Source organism: Chenopodium quinoa, unplaced genomic scaffold (assembly GCF_001683475.1).
Source record: "Chenopodium quinoa cultivar QQ74 unplaced genomic scaffold, ASM168347v1, whole genome shotgun sequence".
Taxonomy (NCBI): Eukaryota; Viridiplantae; Streptophyta; class Magnoliopsida; order Caryophyllales; family Amaranthaceae; genus Chenopodium; species Chenopodium quinoa.
The window spans coordinates 1997034-2016981 of NW_018743074.1; the positions used below are offsets into that span (position 1 = coordinate 1997034).

The window sequence follows — 19948 nt, forward strand, 5'->3', positions numbered from 1 at the left end:
CATGATTGAAATAAATCACTCATAATTCATATGGTAACAAAAAAAGAAGAAAATTAACCAAATCAACAACTTTTTACTTACCATTTCCGTTATTTCATTACCACATAGCAAAAATATCGTTAGGGTAGCTATAAATCCTTTTAAGGTTCGAAGCAATGTACATGCATGACAAAGATACTTACAAAATTGGCATCATCTTTGTGTTAATTTCAAAATCCTTTCATTGAAGCAACCCCGTCAAAAAAAAAAAAAAAAAAAAAAAAAAAAACTCTTCAAACTATGTAACTTCGGCTGACCAACTCTGCATGATCGTTGACAGTGAAAGATGAAAGACTGATATGTCTGATAGCAAAGCTCCACCAATCTAGCAATGTTATCCTACATCATTCCGAGTGTTAGTACTTCAAGATTGCGAAGCATACTTACTCTTAAATAAGACACCTATGTCTTAAAAATCCAGAAAAATGGTTGCTTAGACATTATCGTCCATCCTTGCACGTTTAGCACCTGCTTCCCTAAGCCATTCTTGGCATTCATCTGCAGTTCCAGTAGGATGGGCAAGTTGCCATTCAATAACCTTTTGTTGCTGGAGATAACAAAGGAAAATAAATTAGGCCAAAGTATCTCAAAGAAAACCAGTATTTTACCAGGAGATGAAGGTCTCACCCATTCTTTCACATTTGGTCCAGCTTTGAGGTTTAAGATACTCATAATGTCCTTTCCATTGACTAATGGCTTTGCCTCCCAAATGTTTTCCAGATCTGCACAATCAAACATTTCAGACACCATAATTGCGCATAAGTCGTATAAATTTAATTCTTTGTTTAAAAAAAAAAAAAAAAAAGAAAAAAAATTAGGATTGCAAAACTCCAGAGATGCAGATAGTCAAGAGGCGAATCTATGGATTGAAATAAAAAAGTTCATAGCAATGAGTTTGTTGCAAACAGCTAGCAATCATAACAATAGAATTTCAATGAAATTTAGGAACTAAGACAAAAATTAGTAAGATTCTTACCTAGTTTCAAAACAACATCCTTCACCTGCTTAAACAAAACTTTATTCTTCTCCAACTTCAAGTCCTCAGCTAATGACTCACATAAATCACCATTAGGATATAATAACGTGGATACAAGCAATGCAACTGGCCAAAAGTCTTTGATTTCTCGGAGAAGCAAGCCTGGGAGAACAGAACAGATAATACGTTTAAGAGATTTCTGTCCATGGAATCGATTTTGCAACAAGTCTCAACTGTCACAGAAAGACCAGAACCGACTATCCTACAGCCTTGTTCAGTTTATTCACCACCTTCAGGAATAAAGGCAAACATCCGTTTTCCTACCCAGCTCCTAATATTATACTAAAGAAAACAGATACAACCAGGCTTAACTCTTGGATTTTGGGGGAAAATAAAAACAAAATGAAGAGGAAAAAATAAGACCTGCTAATATCTGTAATTTCAGTGTCTCAGGGACATCAATAAGGATTTTCCCACAGTGAGCTTCAGCATGTTGCACATCCTTTTCAGACGTAATACAAGAAATTATGGTATAAATTTCTCGGCTGCACGGTGAACACTTATAACCTAATAAGGTAAGAAAATTATCATATCATGAGGACAATTGTGTACTGAGGTCACCCAGAAAGCAAAGTAACAAAGCCTTAACAATATCATGAGCCCCAAGGAATCAGAACTAACTGTTTCAGCATCCTTAGATTTAAGTTTGAGAGAATTTCGAAAAATGAAATCAACCACAGGGACCTGCAAAACCAGGAAAAAAAAAACAGTAAACTAAAGGCATGAAGATGACCATTCATCAGATTTGATTACTTGACAGTTGACAACACAGTCCAATAATTATAAGCATGAAATATATCTTTACACGATAATTTCTGATGATATATTATCATAAGCCAGTATAACCAAATCTCCGCCTATCCAAATAATTACTTTTCAGTTGAGCATAATTTACAGGAAAAAAATAGTACTAACAAGTAATATTAAGGGTAAAATCATAAACTGAACATTAACATCTAAGAAAGCAAAACAAGCATTAAGTATGAAAACAAAAGAGCCTTTCAACAGGTAGAAAATCTTTCATCACCTCTTGAGAACAGCATAGAACTGAGTGTTATGAACAAAGGGGGCAGGGATGCTAACTAACTAAAGGCTACCTTTTTCTTCTTATTATCTCTGTACACCATGCTCCTTAGTGGAAGAAATAAAGCAGAATATAAGCACAACCGCCTCTGTTCATCCTGAAATTATTAAGACATAACAATTCAAACCAAAATCACCACCACCCTAACACACAAGAATTGCATGCAGCCTTCAAATATATGTATACTGTTACAACAAATAAACTGTTCTTCAAGATCAGCTTCAAGAAAATTGTTTAGTATGGTTAAGGCCTAAAACAGCATAGAATAAAAGTTTTGGTACTTTGGTCTGATTTAATCTCTTCCCTAAATATTGCATGTGAGGTCTATGCTAAGATAACTTTTGGAGGTGTTTTCATTCATCCTGAGAGAGAGAGAGAGCGCTTCTGGCAAGGCCAAAACTTGCCAGTATGGGAAATCAGGATTTCAGGATATCGATGATTGTGCTGTGCTGTCCCTCCTAACACTTTAACTAGAAAGTCAAGCTCCACCATTCCTTCCAAAACATTATATTGTATATTATTAAATGCATGAGATGCACTTCTATATAATTAACTCGATCACGAGATAGGCCAAAATGATATCTATTACTAGTATAATACAAAAGGAAACATTAATAATCAAAAACAGAGGATTTATATCACATAAGCATGAAAGAGATGTGATAAATGTAAACTGACATTTAAGTTAAGAGATTCCAGTGACTGAATAAGTCTCAGTGCTGTATCCATAAAAGCAAGACAGAACCTGTAGGCAAAGAGATGGTGAGCATACAACAACAACAAAGCTTTATTCAACAACAATAACAATAACAATAACAATAACAATAACAATAACAATAACAATAACAATAACAATAACAATAACAATAACAATAACAATAACAATAACAATAACAATAACAATAACAATAACAATAACAATAACAATAACAATAACAATAACAATAACAATAACAATAACAATAACAATAACAATAACAATAACAATAACAATAACAATAACAATAACAATAACAATAACAATAACAATAACAATAACAATAACAATAACAATAACAATAACAATAACAATAACAATAACAATAACAATAACAATAACAATAACAATAACAATAACAATAACAATAACAATAACAATAACAATAACAATAACAATAACAATAACAATAACAATAACAATAACAATAACAATAACAATAACAATAACAATAACAATAACAATAACAATAACAATAACAATAACAATAATAATCAACCAAGATCAAATTCTTCAGAAAATATATGCAATATTTTACTGAGTAGAAATTTACAAGTTATTACAACAAAAAAATCCCCCTTTAAATGATAAGAAGTGTAAATTATGTGAAGTTGTGAACAGTTCTGATAACGGTTCACATAATCACATCCTACAAAATGTCAAAGGTTAAAAATGAAGCAACATGTAATTATAAATTTTTTTTTTACATTGGATAGATATACTCTTCTCTAACAAAATATTTTCAATGTCTTAGAAAGCCCAAGAGAACGGCACCAAAGCATACTCGGAGAGAGGAAATGAAGATTCAACATTTTGACCAAAGTAATTGTTCATTTTTCTTCCATAATTTAACTTGATTAAAGAATATTGAAGCAAAATATGAATTACCTGTTTATAGTCAAATCCCTCCTATACGCATCCTCTTCTGGGGTGCCAAATCTCTGTAATTTAAACCAAAGTCAATCAGAAACAACTCCATAAGCCGTCCATAACTGGCCAAACCTAAGCTATGAACTGGCTTGCCAAGAGGGTCCACATTTATTGTTGTACACTTGTACCAATTGGCATGGTTCATTAATCTAACATTTTCCATCAATAATATTTTGAATATTAATGTTAAAATGCGAAAGCCCAGAACCTGAACCTGGGTTTCTAGTCATTAGCTACTGAACCGGACCATGGCCTGCCTCAGACCGGCTACAGTGAGGGCCATAAGGCACCTGAACCAGTTGTGGCTAGCCCATTTCCACCTCAATCTTCCAGTAAAAATGTCATTTAAATGCATTGTGGCATTAATTTAACTCTCTAAAGGATAGAAAGTTCATTAAGCTAACCATGGTGGGGATGCGGCTATTTTCACGGTAATCTTCAGCCCTTAAATTCACAAAATCAATCCAAAGATCAAGAAGGCGCATCCTTGCAGTTTCCAAGTGTTTTGATTGATCAGGGTTGCTGCAAAGAAAAGATCTTCATCAATTCACATGCACACACGTGTAACAGTGAATATACAGCAAGTATTTTGCGCTATTGACCATATATCACAAATAAAAGGTGATCTTTCAGCAACTGCATTATAAGATGGTGGCAAATTTGATAAACTTGGAACCTCATATTAATTTACAAGCAGAAACCTGTTCCAGGTATTTGGCTTACTCATAAAGGGAGGATTAGCATATATTCTCAGAGCCTCGAATAATATTAACTTGCTCCATACATATATCCCCTAATTTAAAACCATCACTTCTAACTTTTAAGGGTTATAATTTCTTCTCAAAACCACTACTGCTTCACACCTACCTTATAACATAAGTAAGCATGGGTCGTTTATCTTTTGATTCATGCAAAGATTGCAAATCCTGGCAATAAAATTTCTACCTAAGAGTGAATATAACTGTTGATAAATAGTTGAAATTGTCTGACAAAGCTTGGGAAAGATTGTGCATCTTGTATACCTTCCAGAGAGAGAGAAGGAGAAAAAGAAAAGGTTTGGACGTGGTATGTATATACTATATCAGTATTACTTAGTATTCATCATTTTCAAAGTCCATTTACTAAAGAAAAATTCCCATGGAAGGAGTAAAATACATTGTACCAGCTAAAGGTCCTGCCATAAGAAAGTCAAATTGAAGTAACAGAGTAAAATGCATGAGGTATTAGGGAAAGCTAAGACGAAACTGAGGAGCTATATGCTACTATGTGGTGACTTATTTTGGTTGTATGTGTGTGTGTGTGTGTGTGTGAGGAGGGGGGGGGGCAGAGAGAGAACTTATACGGATAAAGATATCAAATGATTGTATATGCATATACCATTGAATCACGCCAATTCCCTGAACATCTTCTCCTGTCTTTAATAGGTACTCATTGATCTTTTCACAAAATTCCCTACCCAACATGTTATCTATGGCAACATCAATGTCATAACAATCTTTTCCTAGAAGCTGCAAAAATAAAAGAATTAGGTGAGAATCAATGCAAGTGAACAATATGGAGAATTAGAGACAGGATAATCTACTACACTCCACATATGTTATATCCTACTTTGGCCTTCACCCAATTTTTAATGACCCAATCCCTTTCCCTTCTGCAATAATATGCAGCTCAAGAATCATCCAGATTCACCAAAATTAACCCTTGTAAACAAAAGAAAATTACAGTAGGATCGAGAGAGCACAACAGCACGATGTGGCAGTCACTACAATTAAGAAAGTTCACCAACCAAATGAATTAGACTTGCTTGCCCTGATTTCATCAAAGCTTAACAGGCTTACTTTCAGATGATCAGCATGTCTACAAAGCATCCCAAATATGGCTCAATCTAAACTAAAATCCCTCCAAAATGAGCATACACTCAAATCAAAACAACCCCATTCGAGCCTTTTCCTTTCGTTCCCAATATATACGAGGCAAACTAGCTTAGGTATTTCTTACAAATTCATATACAAATTGTATCCCATTACCACCTACCAAACGGCAATTAAAGTTTTCCAATCTACCATTAAACTTTACAACCCTCAAACAAAATCAATTCAATCAACCATACACAAACTGAACAGTTCTCCAAACACTTTCCAAGGGTTCTCAAACAAAATAAGTAAAACAAAGCATATAAATTAACATGCTTACTTCAATTTCACAAGTATTATACAGAATAATATAAAAATTAACTCTTCAAAAATGTAAATACCCATTAAAATTTACCAAAAAACTCAACAAATTATTACACAATCATCAAATTATGAGCAAAATAACTGTTAATCTATCAAAGATAAATAAAAATTAGACCTTATCTCGGACCCAACCGCCTGCAACACGGAGCTGGGTGTCAAGATTGAAGTGATGAAGAACATCTTTTAAGCGTTTAAAAATGAGAGACTCCTTCTCCGTGAGATGAATTTGGTCTTTGACTTGGATTGTGAAGTGGGGTTCCGACGCCATGGTTGCCCTGCAACGTAGGGTTTTAGGAGGGTTTAATAGAAATGGGGTTTTCAGAGGAAGAAGAAGAGGGTGATGGAGGAGAGAGAATGAATATTTTGGGTAGCTTATAAACCGGTGTGCACTTGGCGCCAGTACTCTCATCATTCTTTCTCCATTTGTGGCTTTGTGTGTTTGTCTAAATAGGTAAGGCTTTCACCAGTAGACCGTTTGATGAATAGTGAAAGATTAGTGCATTGTTTTATATTTAACCCTTGTTTGAGAATTTTTTTGGACCCGATCTGTCCTCGACTGATATAGAGTGTAAGACCGTCATTTGTTGAATATCAGAAGGGAATACTTCAGACAAATCCCTCCTAAAATTAAGGTGAAATTTAACCTCTGCCTTCATGTCTAAAAGTCTGAGAGCTAGTCCTCTATCTCACCGAGAAAGTGAGTGTATAGAATAGACCGTTGAAACATAAAGCTCTGTTGATTTACCTGTTAATTTGAAAATTAAAAAAAAAAAAATGAAGTCAAGTTTTGTTAATAGGCAAATTCATTTCATTGTTACTCCTAAATTGTTAGTAAATGGCTAGGTTTTGGGCGATTTTGAGCATATATGCTCTAGAACTGTAGATTGAAAAAAAATAATTAAAAATTTGAGCAACCATGCCAGCTTATGTCAAAACTTGTTCTTGATTCATAGCTGTTTGTTTCAAGATAGTTACAACTTACAAACTTATAAACAAGGCAAATCTAATCAACACACAGGTCAGGCCACCAAACATAGGCCATTATAAGGTGAAGTAATTGAAGGCGAAGAAATTCCAAAAAGACAACCAAAAATTTTTTATCTAGTGACTTCCATTCTCACTACAATGAATATAGTATTTCTCAAAATCATACAACCTATTCGTATTCCCTTTAACACCTAACAAATGGACATATATTTACAGCAAATTCTAAATTCCAAAATTTAAAGGAAAAAAATCAGCAGATGTCTCCCCACCATTGGAGATGATCAGCAAATCACTAAGCTTTGGCACTCCTTCCACCCTGTCTACTAACGGCCTCACATAAGCGGCAGGGTAACGTATCAATGCTCGTTGCACGAGTCTTTCCATAGTTACCAAGCACACCACATCTTCTCCAAGCATGATATTCCGCATAAGCACCAGGGTCGTTAGCAAGTGTCTTGATGTAAGACGCTAGTTCCTCTAATGAACTAAACTTACTACCATCTATTATCGAATGTGGGGGCACAAAGTCCCATACATTTGGTGCCCCAAAATAGATCGGAACAGATCCAGCATCAAGGGCATAATATAGTTTCTCAGTGACATAGCTCTCGGTCATAGTGTTCTCAATAGCAAGGACGAACTTGTAGTGAGACATGGCACAATGTAAATGATCCCACCATTTCGGAGTAGAGGTAGGGTCCTTCATACATTCTGGATACATAGAAAGTGCCTTGTCCAGGCCACCAACATTGTTTAAGCACTTCCCAAAAGAATGATGAGGTAATAAGGCAAGAAGTCTCTTGGCACGATCATTTCTATCAGGAAGGCAACGAGATGATGACCAGTATACAAGAGTATCCTGAAATCAGAGACTCAACATCAGGTAAAGACGTAAAGCATAAAAGCAAGCGATAGAGAGTTTAAGGGAAGGGGTGGGGGGGGGCAAATATAGTGGCCTTGGTTTTGCTAAAAAAAATAAAAGACTTACATTCTTCTTTTGAGAAGACACTTGGTAATTACGATTATTGTGAAAAAGGCCTCCAGCATATGTTGCCTGCACATCATCCTCGGCATGATAGCTAATAAAAATATCCTCACGTCCTGACCGTCTCCTACCAGCCTCAAGATCCATGTAGATGCATAGTGGGTCACCCATGCGTCTCTGAAGAAATGAGCAAGTCTTTAGAGCATCTAGTTGATAGAGAACAGAGATATGGTACCTTATTCATTACTCCCGGCTGAAAGTAAAACCACTTGGAGGATGTTTAATTCGGGAGCTACATACATCACAGTATCACGCGCATAATTTAACTAGAAACAAGGGAATTATGACCGTTTGATATCGAACTCTCCCAAGGCACACACATAAAGACTAGAACACATCTATTCTTAAATGATACAAGCTGATGAATCACATTGCTCAAGGGCACACATTAACAAGTTCATTAAACATTTGTTCCTGGGATGACAAAAGCTAGATGAATCATGCTGTGAGCACACAACATCAATATTGATTTAAAATCAAGTGACTCGATTGTCAGAAAACTCAGAAATTCAGAATATACACGGATTACTATTTACAAATGCCTTTAGTCACAAGCTCACAAATGATGAACTACAATGTTTGGAAAAATTACATATTTCATCATAACTATACCTATTGGCCATTCAGCAGTCATATGATAACATCATTAACTTTCCAACTTCTAACTCTCATCTACAGTAGTAAACAGGAGCACATGTTATGGTGGCCTTGGTATAATGATGACTTTCTAATACCGCACATTTGTCCAGCTTGGAACCCCCAGAGCATAATAACACAGAGTTGAGCATAAAAACATATGTATGCCAAAACTCAAAGTACTATACTGGATAGAGATATGTTCTCAGCAGCATGCCAGCATCTTCAGATAACCCCAATACAAGCACACATCAAACTAAAGAAACAATCTTCCTTCCTAGATATCTTTCAGAAGCATCTTCAGATAACCCAAAACGAGCACATATCAAACTATAGAAAAAATCCTCCTTCCTAGATATCTTATGCCCCTCTTAATTGGTTATACAAAAAAGCCCAAGATCTAATTCCTGTCACAACTCATGCTTAATGTACCTTTGAAACCCAACATTCCCCTGTACCTTTGAAACCCAACATTCCCCTTATAACAAAAAATATTGATTAGAAGCTATGCATACCACAAGTTCACAACAGTATCAAATCCCAAAAGCCTGATAGATTCATAGATAAGGAGCAATCATTCAATGACAAATCTCCCATAAACTACATACTCCTCCAATTATAACTCCGAAGACCATACCAGTATAGTTAACTGAGCACCCAACAAGTAATGGTTTATAATTGCTCTCTGCAGTCAAAACATTCTAAGTGATTGAACCCACCTACTGAACAACTGTCATGTATTCACTACTCAGCCTGACTTGTGCACATTGCCAAGGTTAATTTTCCGAACAATAGCTCATTTTTCACTAATAAGGTTTAAAATAAAGGGTTTATACCATTCCTAGGGTGACACAAGCTAGATACACAATATTGCTAAGGCCACACCTAACATCTGCTAACACCTTAACAATTTAACATTCAGCAAGTTAATTCCCAAAAATATGCCAATTTCTAACGAGGAGAACAGGAGATAAGCACATCAAGATAAGGGACGCACCTTGTAAGTGTTAATTAACCTATCTCAAAGTCAAATTGCAACCTAATGCCTAGACAAGAAAAGCAAAGTTTGGAATCATTAGCCTGATTTGGTGTATTCACATGCAATTCTTTACAAAGCAACATTACCTACAGAAGTTCGGGTAATAAAATATCTCTAAAAACAGATTTCATTAGAATCACACCTAAGTGAACAACTGAACACCTATTGCCCATTCGACAGTACCAATATAAAAGAGGCCTTAACCCTTAAGTCTCTTCTCTAATAGAAATCAACACTAATGGTAATTATTGTATGATGAGCATTCAAACAGCATGTGACATATGTTCAACTTTAAAGTCCCTCTCCCCTAAAGATTCATGCACTAAGAGAGTCGTATTAAAACCTATTCAACACACCAAAACACTAACGACAACATTGTATCAGGTATGCTTTCTTCTTCATCAAATAATTCCCCAAAAGCACAAATCAAATCAACAATTTTCCCAAATCCCAAGCATCTCACAATCTCTGAATTGATACTGCTACAAAAACTCAATGTCTATGTCCTGTTACAACATGTCAGCGTGTATGCTTATCAATGTTACCAGTCATTTTATTTCTTTTCAATCAAAAACCAAACCCTTTACTACCATAGAACTGCACTCTCTGACACTATAAATTTCATTAGCCAGCTTTGACTACAACAGGTTAATTTGATTCCCAAAAAAAAGGAGCAGTCTAAGGAGTAAGCCTAACGTTTTCATTATAATATCAACATCATAGTTTACCTAACTATTCACACTAAACCATATCTCAATATTCATATCTACCTCATGATGCAACCATGATCAAACAAGATCAAAACATACACAACATTCTCTCCCGCCCCGCAATCCGAAGACAGAAAAATGATCTTCCCCCCACTCCCAAATTCCTGGCACAACACTTGATAATCCCCTCTTAACACCAAATGCATAACAAATCACATTCATAAACATCAAATCACAAAAACCACACACATTTCCAATACTATAAATTAAGATGTATACAATCATCACAATATAAACATAATAAACTATACAATAAATTTTGAAATGGTATACCTGCAAAGGAGGAGTAGTGGTTTCAAACAAAAGGGCATCAGGAGGATCAGCAAGAACAGAAGATTTAGTCCAAAAACAGCTTAACCCACATTTACATTCATACAAATTCTCCAAATTATCAGGAATCCAAGTCCACCCTTTAACCAACACATTCACATGCTTCAATTTCAACTCTTTTCCACACTCAATTCCTCCTTCCAAATCACTAAATTGCAACGAATTTGAAGCATTTGAAAAACCCCAATTCTCAAACTTTTCTCTAAATTTCGGGCAACCAACTTCAGAATCCCATTTTCTGAACGCACTCAACAAGTCGGTAAACGGGTCGGGTTTACTTGATTTGATTGATGGGTCATTAAGAGAAGGAGAAGCATAAGATGAAAATTGGAAGAATCCAGAAAAGAAGAGAAGGAAGAAGATTGAAATTGATAGCATGATTGTTATTGTGATTGGGTTTAATACAGGTTTCGATCGCATGACGAACAAAAATTCTCCAGGTTTTCTCTCTCTCTCCTCCCTTACTTTCAAAGTTTGAGAAGAGAGAGAAAGCTTGTGTTTTCTGTAAATGCTGAATTTTCAAGTTTTCTTCTGTCTCTGCTACTGTTTTTTTCTTTTTTCTTTTTTCTTTTTTCCTTTTTTCCTTTTTTTTTTTTTTTTCTTTTACTCAATGGTCACTTGGTCAGTAAAATTTGTACGTAGTAATTTGCAGAAATGTTTGCGAAATGCCCGTTTAACAATCGGCCCAAACATTAGTATGGACCTATGGCTTATGGGAACTTTTTTTTTTTTTTTTTTTTTTGACATTTCAGCTGGATCCGGATTTAGCTACTTCCGGCCAATTGGCCAAAGGTGAGCACAAACTGTGTGACTGAGTAATGTAGGCTTATGTATTGTGTCAGTGTACCTCATAGTCGAGTAGTTTCTTGGTCTTCTTCCGATACTTCTGGATTCGTCTTTAATTGGTTTTTATCTAGAACAGGCCAAGAAATGTTGTGGCGTATAAAGCTCTTGTCAATCTTTCACAAAATGAGTTCATGCATAACTTGGCACACGTGCCTTGCCAATAGGCCCCATAATAAATTTTATAATTATGGAAAAATTGACATTAATAAGTTGTTCGGCTTATCGAGCTCGTCCCAATTTTAAAAGCGATGTTCAAACATATTTCATGCCGATCCTATCGGCATGCCTTCCAACAAAAGAGATGGCTATACTCTACAAAGCTCAACCCCTAAGATTTGTGTATAGCACAACTTGTAGTTTGCTCCATGCCAGTAGACCTGCTGACATGCATATAAATATATGATATCACTTCGATACCATAAATATTACTCGCTCGTAAATATCACCTTCTACTAAGGTGGTATATAGTCTAGGGTGGTAAATTATATGTGCCTATATTATGGGTGAGGAATGGCTTCAAAGGACATAGTAGTACGTACGTATATATAATATGTATCAATGTATTATATAGTCTAGATTAGGTCCCAACTCCCCTTTCTATGTTGATATGAATCAATCAAGTAATAAATAATTCAATTGCTTTGGTTGGGATTTTATGGTAGTATTTGATTTGATGTAGTGCATGAGGTTAAAATTTAACTATGCATTAGGGGGTTCATACATGATTTTATCGATTAGTTTAACACAAATTGAACATGAGTTTAAGTCGTAATCATGCATATACTCCTAATGGGAATAATCAAAATGAACAATTGAATATTAGTGTTTTTTACTAGAAAAAATGATTAGTGTTAGAATATGTCTTGAATCCGTTATTCCCTTTTGAACTTATTTTGATCTCTATTATGTGGGCCATGTTTTTTTTTTTTTGGGGGGGGGGGGGGGAGGGGGCGGGTGGGGCTATATCTTTGTCACTCTATAATTTGTTTTGGGAGTACCATATAAACTCCTTAAGTTTTAACCTATTCATCACTATTTTGTAATTTATATATTATCTTTATAATCAATAAAACTCTGATATGTTCACGAACATAGCTAACTTATCATTAGTGAATCGCATAAAACATATATGTATTCTTATTTGTTGATTTTGCTAATCTTTCTTACATCCGTCATGAACTCATAACAATTAAATTAAATGCACAATCTAGTCTATTAGTCAATTCTCATAACAACTAACTTGCTTTTTTATTTTGAAAGAATTAAAACCCTCAGACGACGGAGTAACTACTTACTTTTTTATTTTTTATTTTGTTTGTTTGTTTGACAGGTCGGAGTAACTACTTACTTCAACTAATCACTATCGGCTCTTAATTTGTTAAGTCATACATACATGCCCATACAAACACATGCGTATTCATTGAATTCTATCAATGATAGAAAGAAGCTAGATATGTAGTCAATTATCTCTTTACTATAGCTAGCAATCCTAAATCCTATTATCTAACAGAGTACATATCTTCTAGTAGAAGTACATACATACATACATATTCGAAACATAAATACCCACAATATGTTTGGTGAAACTAATTAAATTCCACTACCTTTCGCTACACCTTAGTGGCTAGCTATATATTGTACTCCCTTTGTCTCAATATAATGATTATGTATATATAGTCCCAATTTATAATAGTCGTACATAGTAGTACCTTACTTAATAATTTATAAGTTTAATTAGATGAAGTTGAAAATTAGTGGAACCAAAAGTGGTAGTACATCCCTCATATTTGAAAAATTTTAGATCAGTAGGACACCCAAAAAGGATTACAAGGCAATTCTAGCAGGATGGAAGGAGTAGATACAGAACAGTACAATTCAAGTCAATCAACGAAAGGTAAGTCGTAATTGATTTATTTCATAAGTATGGAAGGGCCCTGGCCCTGCCACTATACATGTGAAACCTGGGATAAATATTGAATCACCCACATCTTCTATCTATCTCTAAATAAATCTTAGCTAGCTTGCTCCTTAATTACTTATGTACTACCCTTCAATAATCCTCATGCACTGCACTTTTGCATGGCCATGAACATCTCCACGTTACTTCCATCTCCTGCCTTCTGCACCGGCCTTTTTATCTTTCATATAATTTACCATTATATATATATCTAACTAGTCTTATACACTACGTATATATATATAACATATGATAACGGTTTATCATTTAGGCACACTCCTCAAAACAATAATATATATCCGTCTAGTTTCTCTTATATAGTTTGTTTTAGAAGTACATAATTTACTATGCCAAAAAGAGTTGAGGCAGAAGGTAGTTTAAGGGCACCAAAGGGCCACTTTGTGGTGTATGTAGGAAACAAGATGACAAGATATATCGTGCCTACATACTTCTTAAGAAACGCGATTTTTCAACAGTTGTTAGAGAATTCCGCCGATGAGTATGGATTTGGTAGCCAAGAGAAGATTGTGCTTCCTTGTGATGAGTATACCTTCAATCGTATCATAGCTGCCTTGGATAAAAGGTCATGATATCCATCGTACTCATATATCGTTACATTAATTATATTAATTAGCTAGAGAACTAAATCGCGATCTTGTAGTGCATGCTATCTAATTAACTAACTAAATTCCATATAGCATGCACTTATATCCTTAGTTAATTTGTATTAGTCCGTTGTGTATGGTACGTAGAATAGTGGAACATATTGTTGAAACTTGAACGTGTACTAAACATCATACACTTCTTGTGTGATATGAAGTTCGTCTGTTCGTTGGTGTATGAAATGTGATATGTTCCTATATAATATATACTATTAATATCATGCTCATTTTATTTTTGTCACATAGAATGTAATCTTAATTTCAATTCCTTTTTACTAAATCACATGCAATGGTAACAATAACATTCCTCAAGTGATGAGTGCGCGATGACTTAAAAGACACATACATGTACTGTAAGCTAAGGCATCCATGCATGCATGCATGTATTCATTTCAGTTATCAAGTATATATTCCGACCAACAATGACTCCACACTATTGATAATTTATCTTTTCGATTCTTCATAATTTTGATGTTTTAATTTGAACATGTACATTAAGATTCATTATTCAGCACTATTTGACTTAGTGACATCAATATCTTTTTAACTATGTTAAATCTATAAAATATATAAATGGTCAAAGTAAATTAATATAGTATTGGTGCAAAAAGCCAAATTATACTATAAGTATGATACTTCGTATTGGACTATCATATGCGAAGTATAACAGTATATATATACTATTAATTAATAAAGCATTTTAGAAAAAGCTAATAATATTTTTTTTTTTAAATCAGAAAAAGCCAATAATTGTACGTGAATAATCAAAACTTTAAATCATAAGGTAATTAAGATAATGGTAAATTTTAACTCTAAATCATTTTTTTTTAAACGGTGGATCCACTCTTGAGCAAGTTGGGGCATGTGCCATCACTCGATCTATATATATGTTATTACTCCATACATTTCCATTCTGCCTCAAAAGCCATTGCATGTTAGATTTTCGATGCAATAATTAATACAAGTACGGAGTAACATAGATATGGTCATATGGACGATAACGAGCTCTTTAACTTACATTTCATTATTATTAGGTGCCACATTTATGCAATATAATCTTTATACTAATAGTTGATCAACGCGTGTCCAATATGAGTACCATGAGAGCAGTGTGGCGAATCTTGATAAAAAATATTAGAGGGGCTGAGATTTAAATCTTTCACCTCTCCCTCAAAACTAATTACTATATTCTAATATTTTATAAGTAAATATAGGTTAATATTTAAGTTCATTAACTAATTAATTACAATAAGCTACGGGGGGCCAACGGGCCTCGACTGGCCCCCGAATGACCCCGGTGAAAGGTCCCTTCCGAGGAGAGAAATATAGCTTCCACTATATATGCTTAATGTATGCATTATCAAAATTAAGCTTATCATACATTGATCACAAGTAGTGGCCTGACGATTAAGCATTTTGAACTTGAAATCACATGTGAACATATCTTGATAACTTGCTAGTTTATAAGAATAATTATAATTATTTTTTTCCCACACTTTACAAACAAAATAACTCCAAATTAAATATTTTCATTCTCATTCTAATTTACGTAAAAATTAGACAGTTTATAAAAGGACTAGTAAAGGGTGAAGCACGAAAACTTTAAGTGCGGAACACGCTCCAATGCCGTACAAATTGAGTTTAGTTTGGCGTAAGTTAACAGCAAAAATCATGCATGATTAAACAGCTACAGTCGAGATTTCATTTTCAATACATAATCAACATAATTATTTCGACAATCATGCTCTTTTAGCTTATTCAATTAAGCCGACCTACCGCAATTTTAATATAATCAAGGTCACCTATTTAATTTTATCAATCAAGCTAAGCTATGAAGCTATTTTTGTTATTGTGCTTCACATGATACTTTTGTTATCAATTGCGCAACTAATTTTCTGGAATATCGTTATCTATAAATTAAACTATACTTCGTATATATCAATTGGCAATTGTCAATTTATTGCAATTAGATATGAAAATAATTAATGGACCAATTTTCTTGTAACTAAGTATTTGATAAAAAAAAAAATCCGTATGAAATTTTTTTGATAAAAAGATTATCTTGTCTGAAAATTTTATATTACTCCATTTGAATTTATTTTTGTCAAAAATTATTTTAAAAAAATATAAATAATGACCTGTCACGTGAACCGTACGTATGACCGTATGGTTGTGGTGTACTGATATTTGCCTCCATGGGCCATGGCCCAACTATTTAGCACTAAATTCCAAACTTATATGTTTGACTTTAAATTTATTTACAGGCAATCAAACAAATTTCCTACTGTGTAATTTTTATTATTTTCCTTTTTTCTAGTTCTAGTGAAAACTTAAGAAGTTAAGATGGATTCCACATACTCCTCCACTCTACAGCTAACTTAGCCTTAGTTAAGGAAAACAAAATATGTACTACCTTCATCCGTTACATATAAGAAATTCAAAAGTTGCACATAATATATAACGGATATAGTAAATATCAAATGCATTTTTCATTTGAACATGGAGATCGAGGAGGTAAGTTTACGAATTTAAATGCTTTAAGACAATGAAATACAACGCAGAGAATCTTGATACAGAGTAACATGGATCGTGATAATAGGATCGTGGATCATATCCGGATTTCCAAGTTCCAACCCGTTTGGCATAGTTTGAATATCTCATATACTTCTTCGAATGCTTTATTTAAGCTATAGTGTAGTAAACTAGTAATACGGATCGGAGTAATAATAGTGTTATAAAAAATTGTCTGGCATTTTTGGCATGGCATGAGCTGCAATGAAATTCCAACCTAAGCATGCATATATAATAATAATGTATAAATAATACATTCGCATTTTCTGTGATTTGTTTAGAATAATTAATTTTATAGTTGAGATGACAACAACAACATTGCAATAAGCAATCAGCATGCATGAGTTCGAAAATTCCAATATGCTTCGGATAAGACCTCCACCTCTCGCTCGTTTTATTTTATTATCTTCTTTTTAATAACACTCAACTTAACTCAATGATGTATGTTAATTTGTAATAAAAATAAAATAAAATAAAATAAATAAAATCAAATAAAATAATTAAATAAATAAATAAATAAAACAAAAACAATAAATTTAAAAATACTTAATTGGATATGAAGTATCTATCACAAAGAGCTAGTGCCTTTAGTTTGTAGTGGGAATTATAACATTTATAAGAACAAGCTTTACGTTATCAAAGCGAAATATTAAAAATACTATAGTACGGACTACGGCATTAAAAATACATTGCAGCAACAACAATGTAACTATGACTGTATATGTAACTGTATGATAATAAATAAACAAACAAGAAATAAGGAACTCTCATTCTTGCCTTTTGTTACGGAGTATTTTAGATAATTTACCATATCATATAAAATATACTCTTTTTATTCTATAATAATTAAAGATTTTTATTATAACTTTGACCATCTATTTTACTTTATATGGAGTAATATAAAAATAAAATAGTAGTACGGAGTAATAAATAAATTATTATTGTTAGATCTTATCTTAATATATGATATTCAAGTATTAAAATTTTATTACTTTTACTAATACATAATAAATATATATTGAAAGTTAAAGTTAAAAAATAAGTCAAATATCTCAATTATTATTATGAAACAGATGGAGCACTTAAGTTGCGTGAAAGCTACTCCGTATAAGTCGATCTTGTATATAGCTAATGTACCATAACGTACACTATGCAACAATTGTACTTTTAAATTTCAATTTTATTTAAAAACATCAAAAACAGGAAGTAGAATTAAAAATCCCTTTCAGAAAGTACTATAGTAGTCTACGAGCAAGTGGGATGGCCTTGTGAGAAGTGTTCCGTGCAACAAAATTTAATGTTAACGCACGATGCATGGCGCATTATCCCTTTAAATATATGAATAATCCAATGTTGACCCTTTTCACATCTTATTTATCAATAATCCTGACTTTTTCTGCTGATTTTTTGCACGGAATCTTGCATTTGGACCTCTCAATTACGGACTATTCATTGATTGTCTTTTTCTATATCAAACAAAAACCAAATATTCATGAAGTTTTAATCTTTTACGGTAGATGACAAGGAATAATTGTTCCACTATTTCAACAATATTACATACTCTGGATTATGATATCGATGAAATAATATTCCGAATAAGATAAGTGAAATTCAGATAAAGTAATTAAACACTATATTAATTTTTTGTATATGCGGTCTTAAGAATGGTATGTTAAATCAATCATATCACATTGTTAATTATACCGATAATAAATAATGACCGATTTTTTTCATGGATTCATAATACCTATTGATGTGAGGAAAAGTACTAAAGGCCTACATGCAAACATTGTGGCTACAAAAATATACACACATTAGTCTAAAACATTTTGTATTAATAAGTCAAGGTCAAGTTTAGATAGAGTGGGAATATTGACTCCAATAATCCAACTTTAAACGGAGGGTGTTTAGCGGGGCCAAGGAATAAGGAAGGATTCCTAATTGGAAGCCAAATGTTCGATTTATTTGCGTCAACGATTTCATTTCCTTTGATGTATGACGTGAAAATTTCATCTAATAAACTTAATATTTATAGTGGTATTACCTTTCAATCTTTCATAGGTCTCTTTCATCCTTTTATCTTTCCTTTACTTCAACCTTGAAAAGGATTTGAACATCTTAAGAACAAATTAAAGAAAATCCTCATATGTTTAAGTTGCGAAGTTTCGACTCCTATATAATTAATTAATTGTACTATATGTCTATATTTGATCATAGTTTTAAAATTATTATATAAAAATAAATGTTATTATGTGAAAAGTGGTTGAATTATTTTTAAGTAATATTCTCAAACTATAAAACTATAATGATTTTTAATTATCATTAATAAAAAGTCAAACAATGGGAGTCAGCTCGATATTGTCCATTAACAACTTTATGTAAACTATCTACCATGCATTATAATATTATCGCTAAAAGACACGTTGACAAACTTATTGAGCTTATTAATTTTTAAAGCATATTAATTCATCATTTAGCATGTATAATCTTCTATTTTAGATACTCGCATCTTCGTCAAAAGGGGAAAAAATGCTCACATCAAATTTTCTATTTTGTCTGCAAGCTAGTTGATCATAATCTTCATACGTAATGGGATTCTTCAATAGTTCAATTTGTGGTTACGTTCTAAAAACAAAACTAGCTAGCTATTTATATTCCATCATGGAAAATAAATGCGACACATAATAGGAGTATTACTTGAACTGTTGTACATCTTCTAAGTTCTAACACATACTTTATGTGCATAGTCCAAAAATAGATTTTTATCACTATTATTCTTTATTACTCCATATACTTTTATCTAATGGACGTAATGGTTCTACTATACATATCTATCAACTCACTCACAATTTCTTAATCTAGTATTCAATTTAGTGGGCTAGCTAAACACTTGGGAATAGGAGGAAAGAGAAATGATCTGATAACCGCAACCTCAGGCACTCCTCGAAAGCAAAAGTAGCTCGAGCCAAAGGCTACTATTATTTAGCAGGATTCGAATCTCAGCTCAAGTCTAATAACTCGA

At 33.3% G+C, this 19948-nt stretch overlaps 1 protein-coding gene and 1 pseudogene across 1 annotated transcript; both read right to left on the reverse strand.

Annotated features, from left to right (window-relative positions):
• Positions 1 to 53: 53 nt before the first annotated feature.
• Positions 54 to 6566, reverse strand: LOC110731682 (annotated as a pseudogene).
• Positions 6567 to 7012: 446 nt separating this feature from the next.
• Positions 7013 to 11597, reverse strand: LOC110731684 (alpha-(1,4)-fucosyltransferase-like). The gene is made up of 3 exons (XM_021911562.1): positions 10834 to 11597; positions 8059 to 8232; positions 7013 to 7929 (listed from the first exon to the last, which is right to left on the reverse strand). Exons 1-3 carry the CDS (start codon positions 11308 to 11310, stop codon positions 7363 to 7365), a joined length of 1218 nt encoding a protein of 405 aa, XP_021767254.1. The 5' UTR covers positions 11311 to 11597; the 3' UTR covers positions 7013 to 7362.
• Positions 11598 to 19948: the final 8351 nt, after the last annotated feature.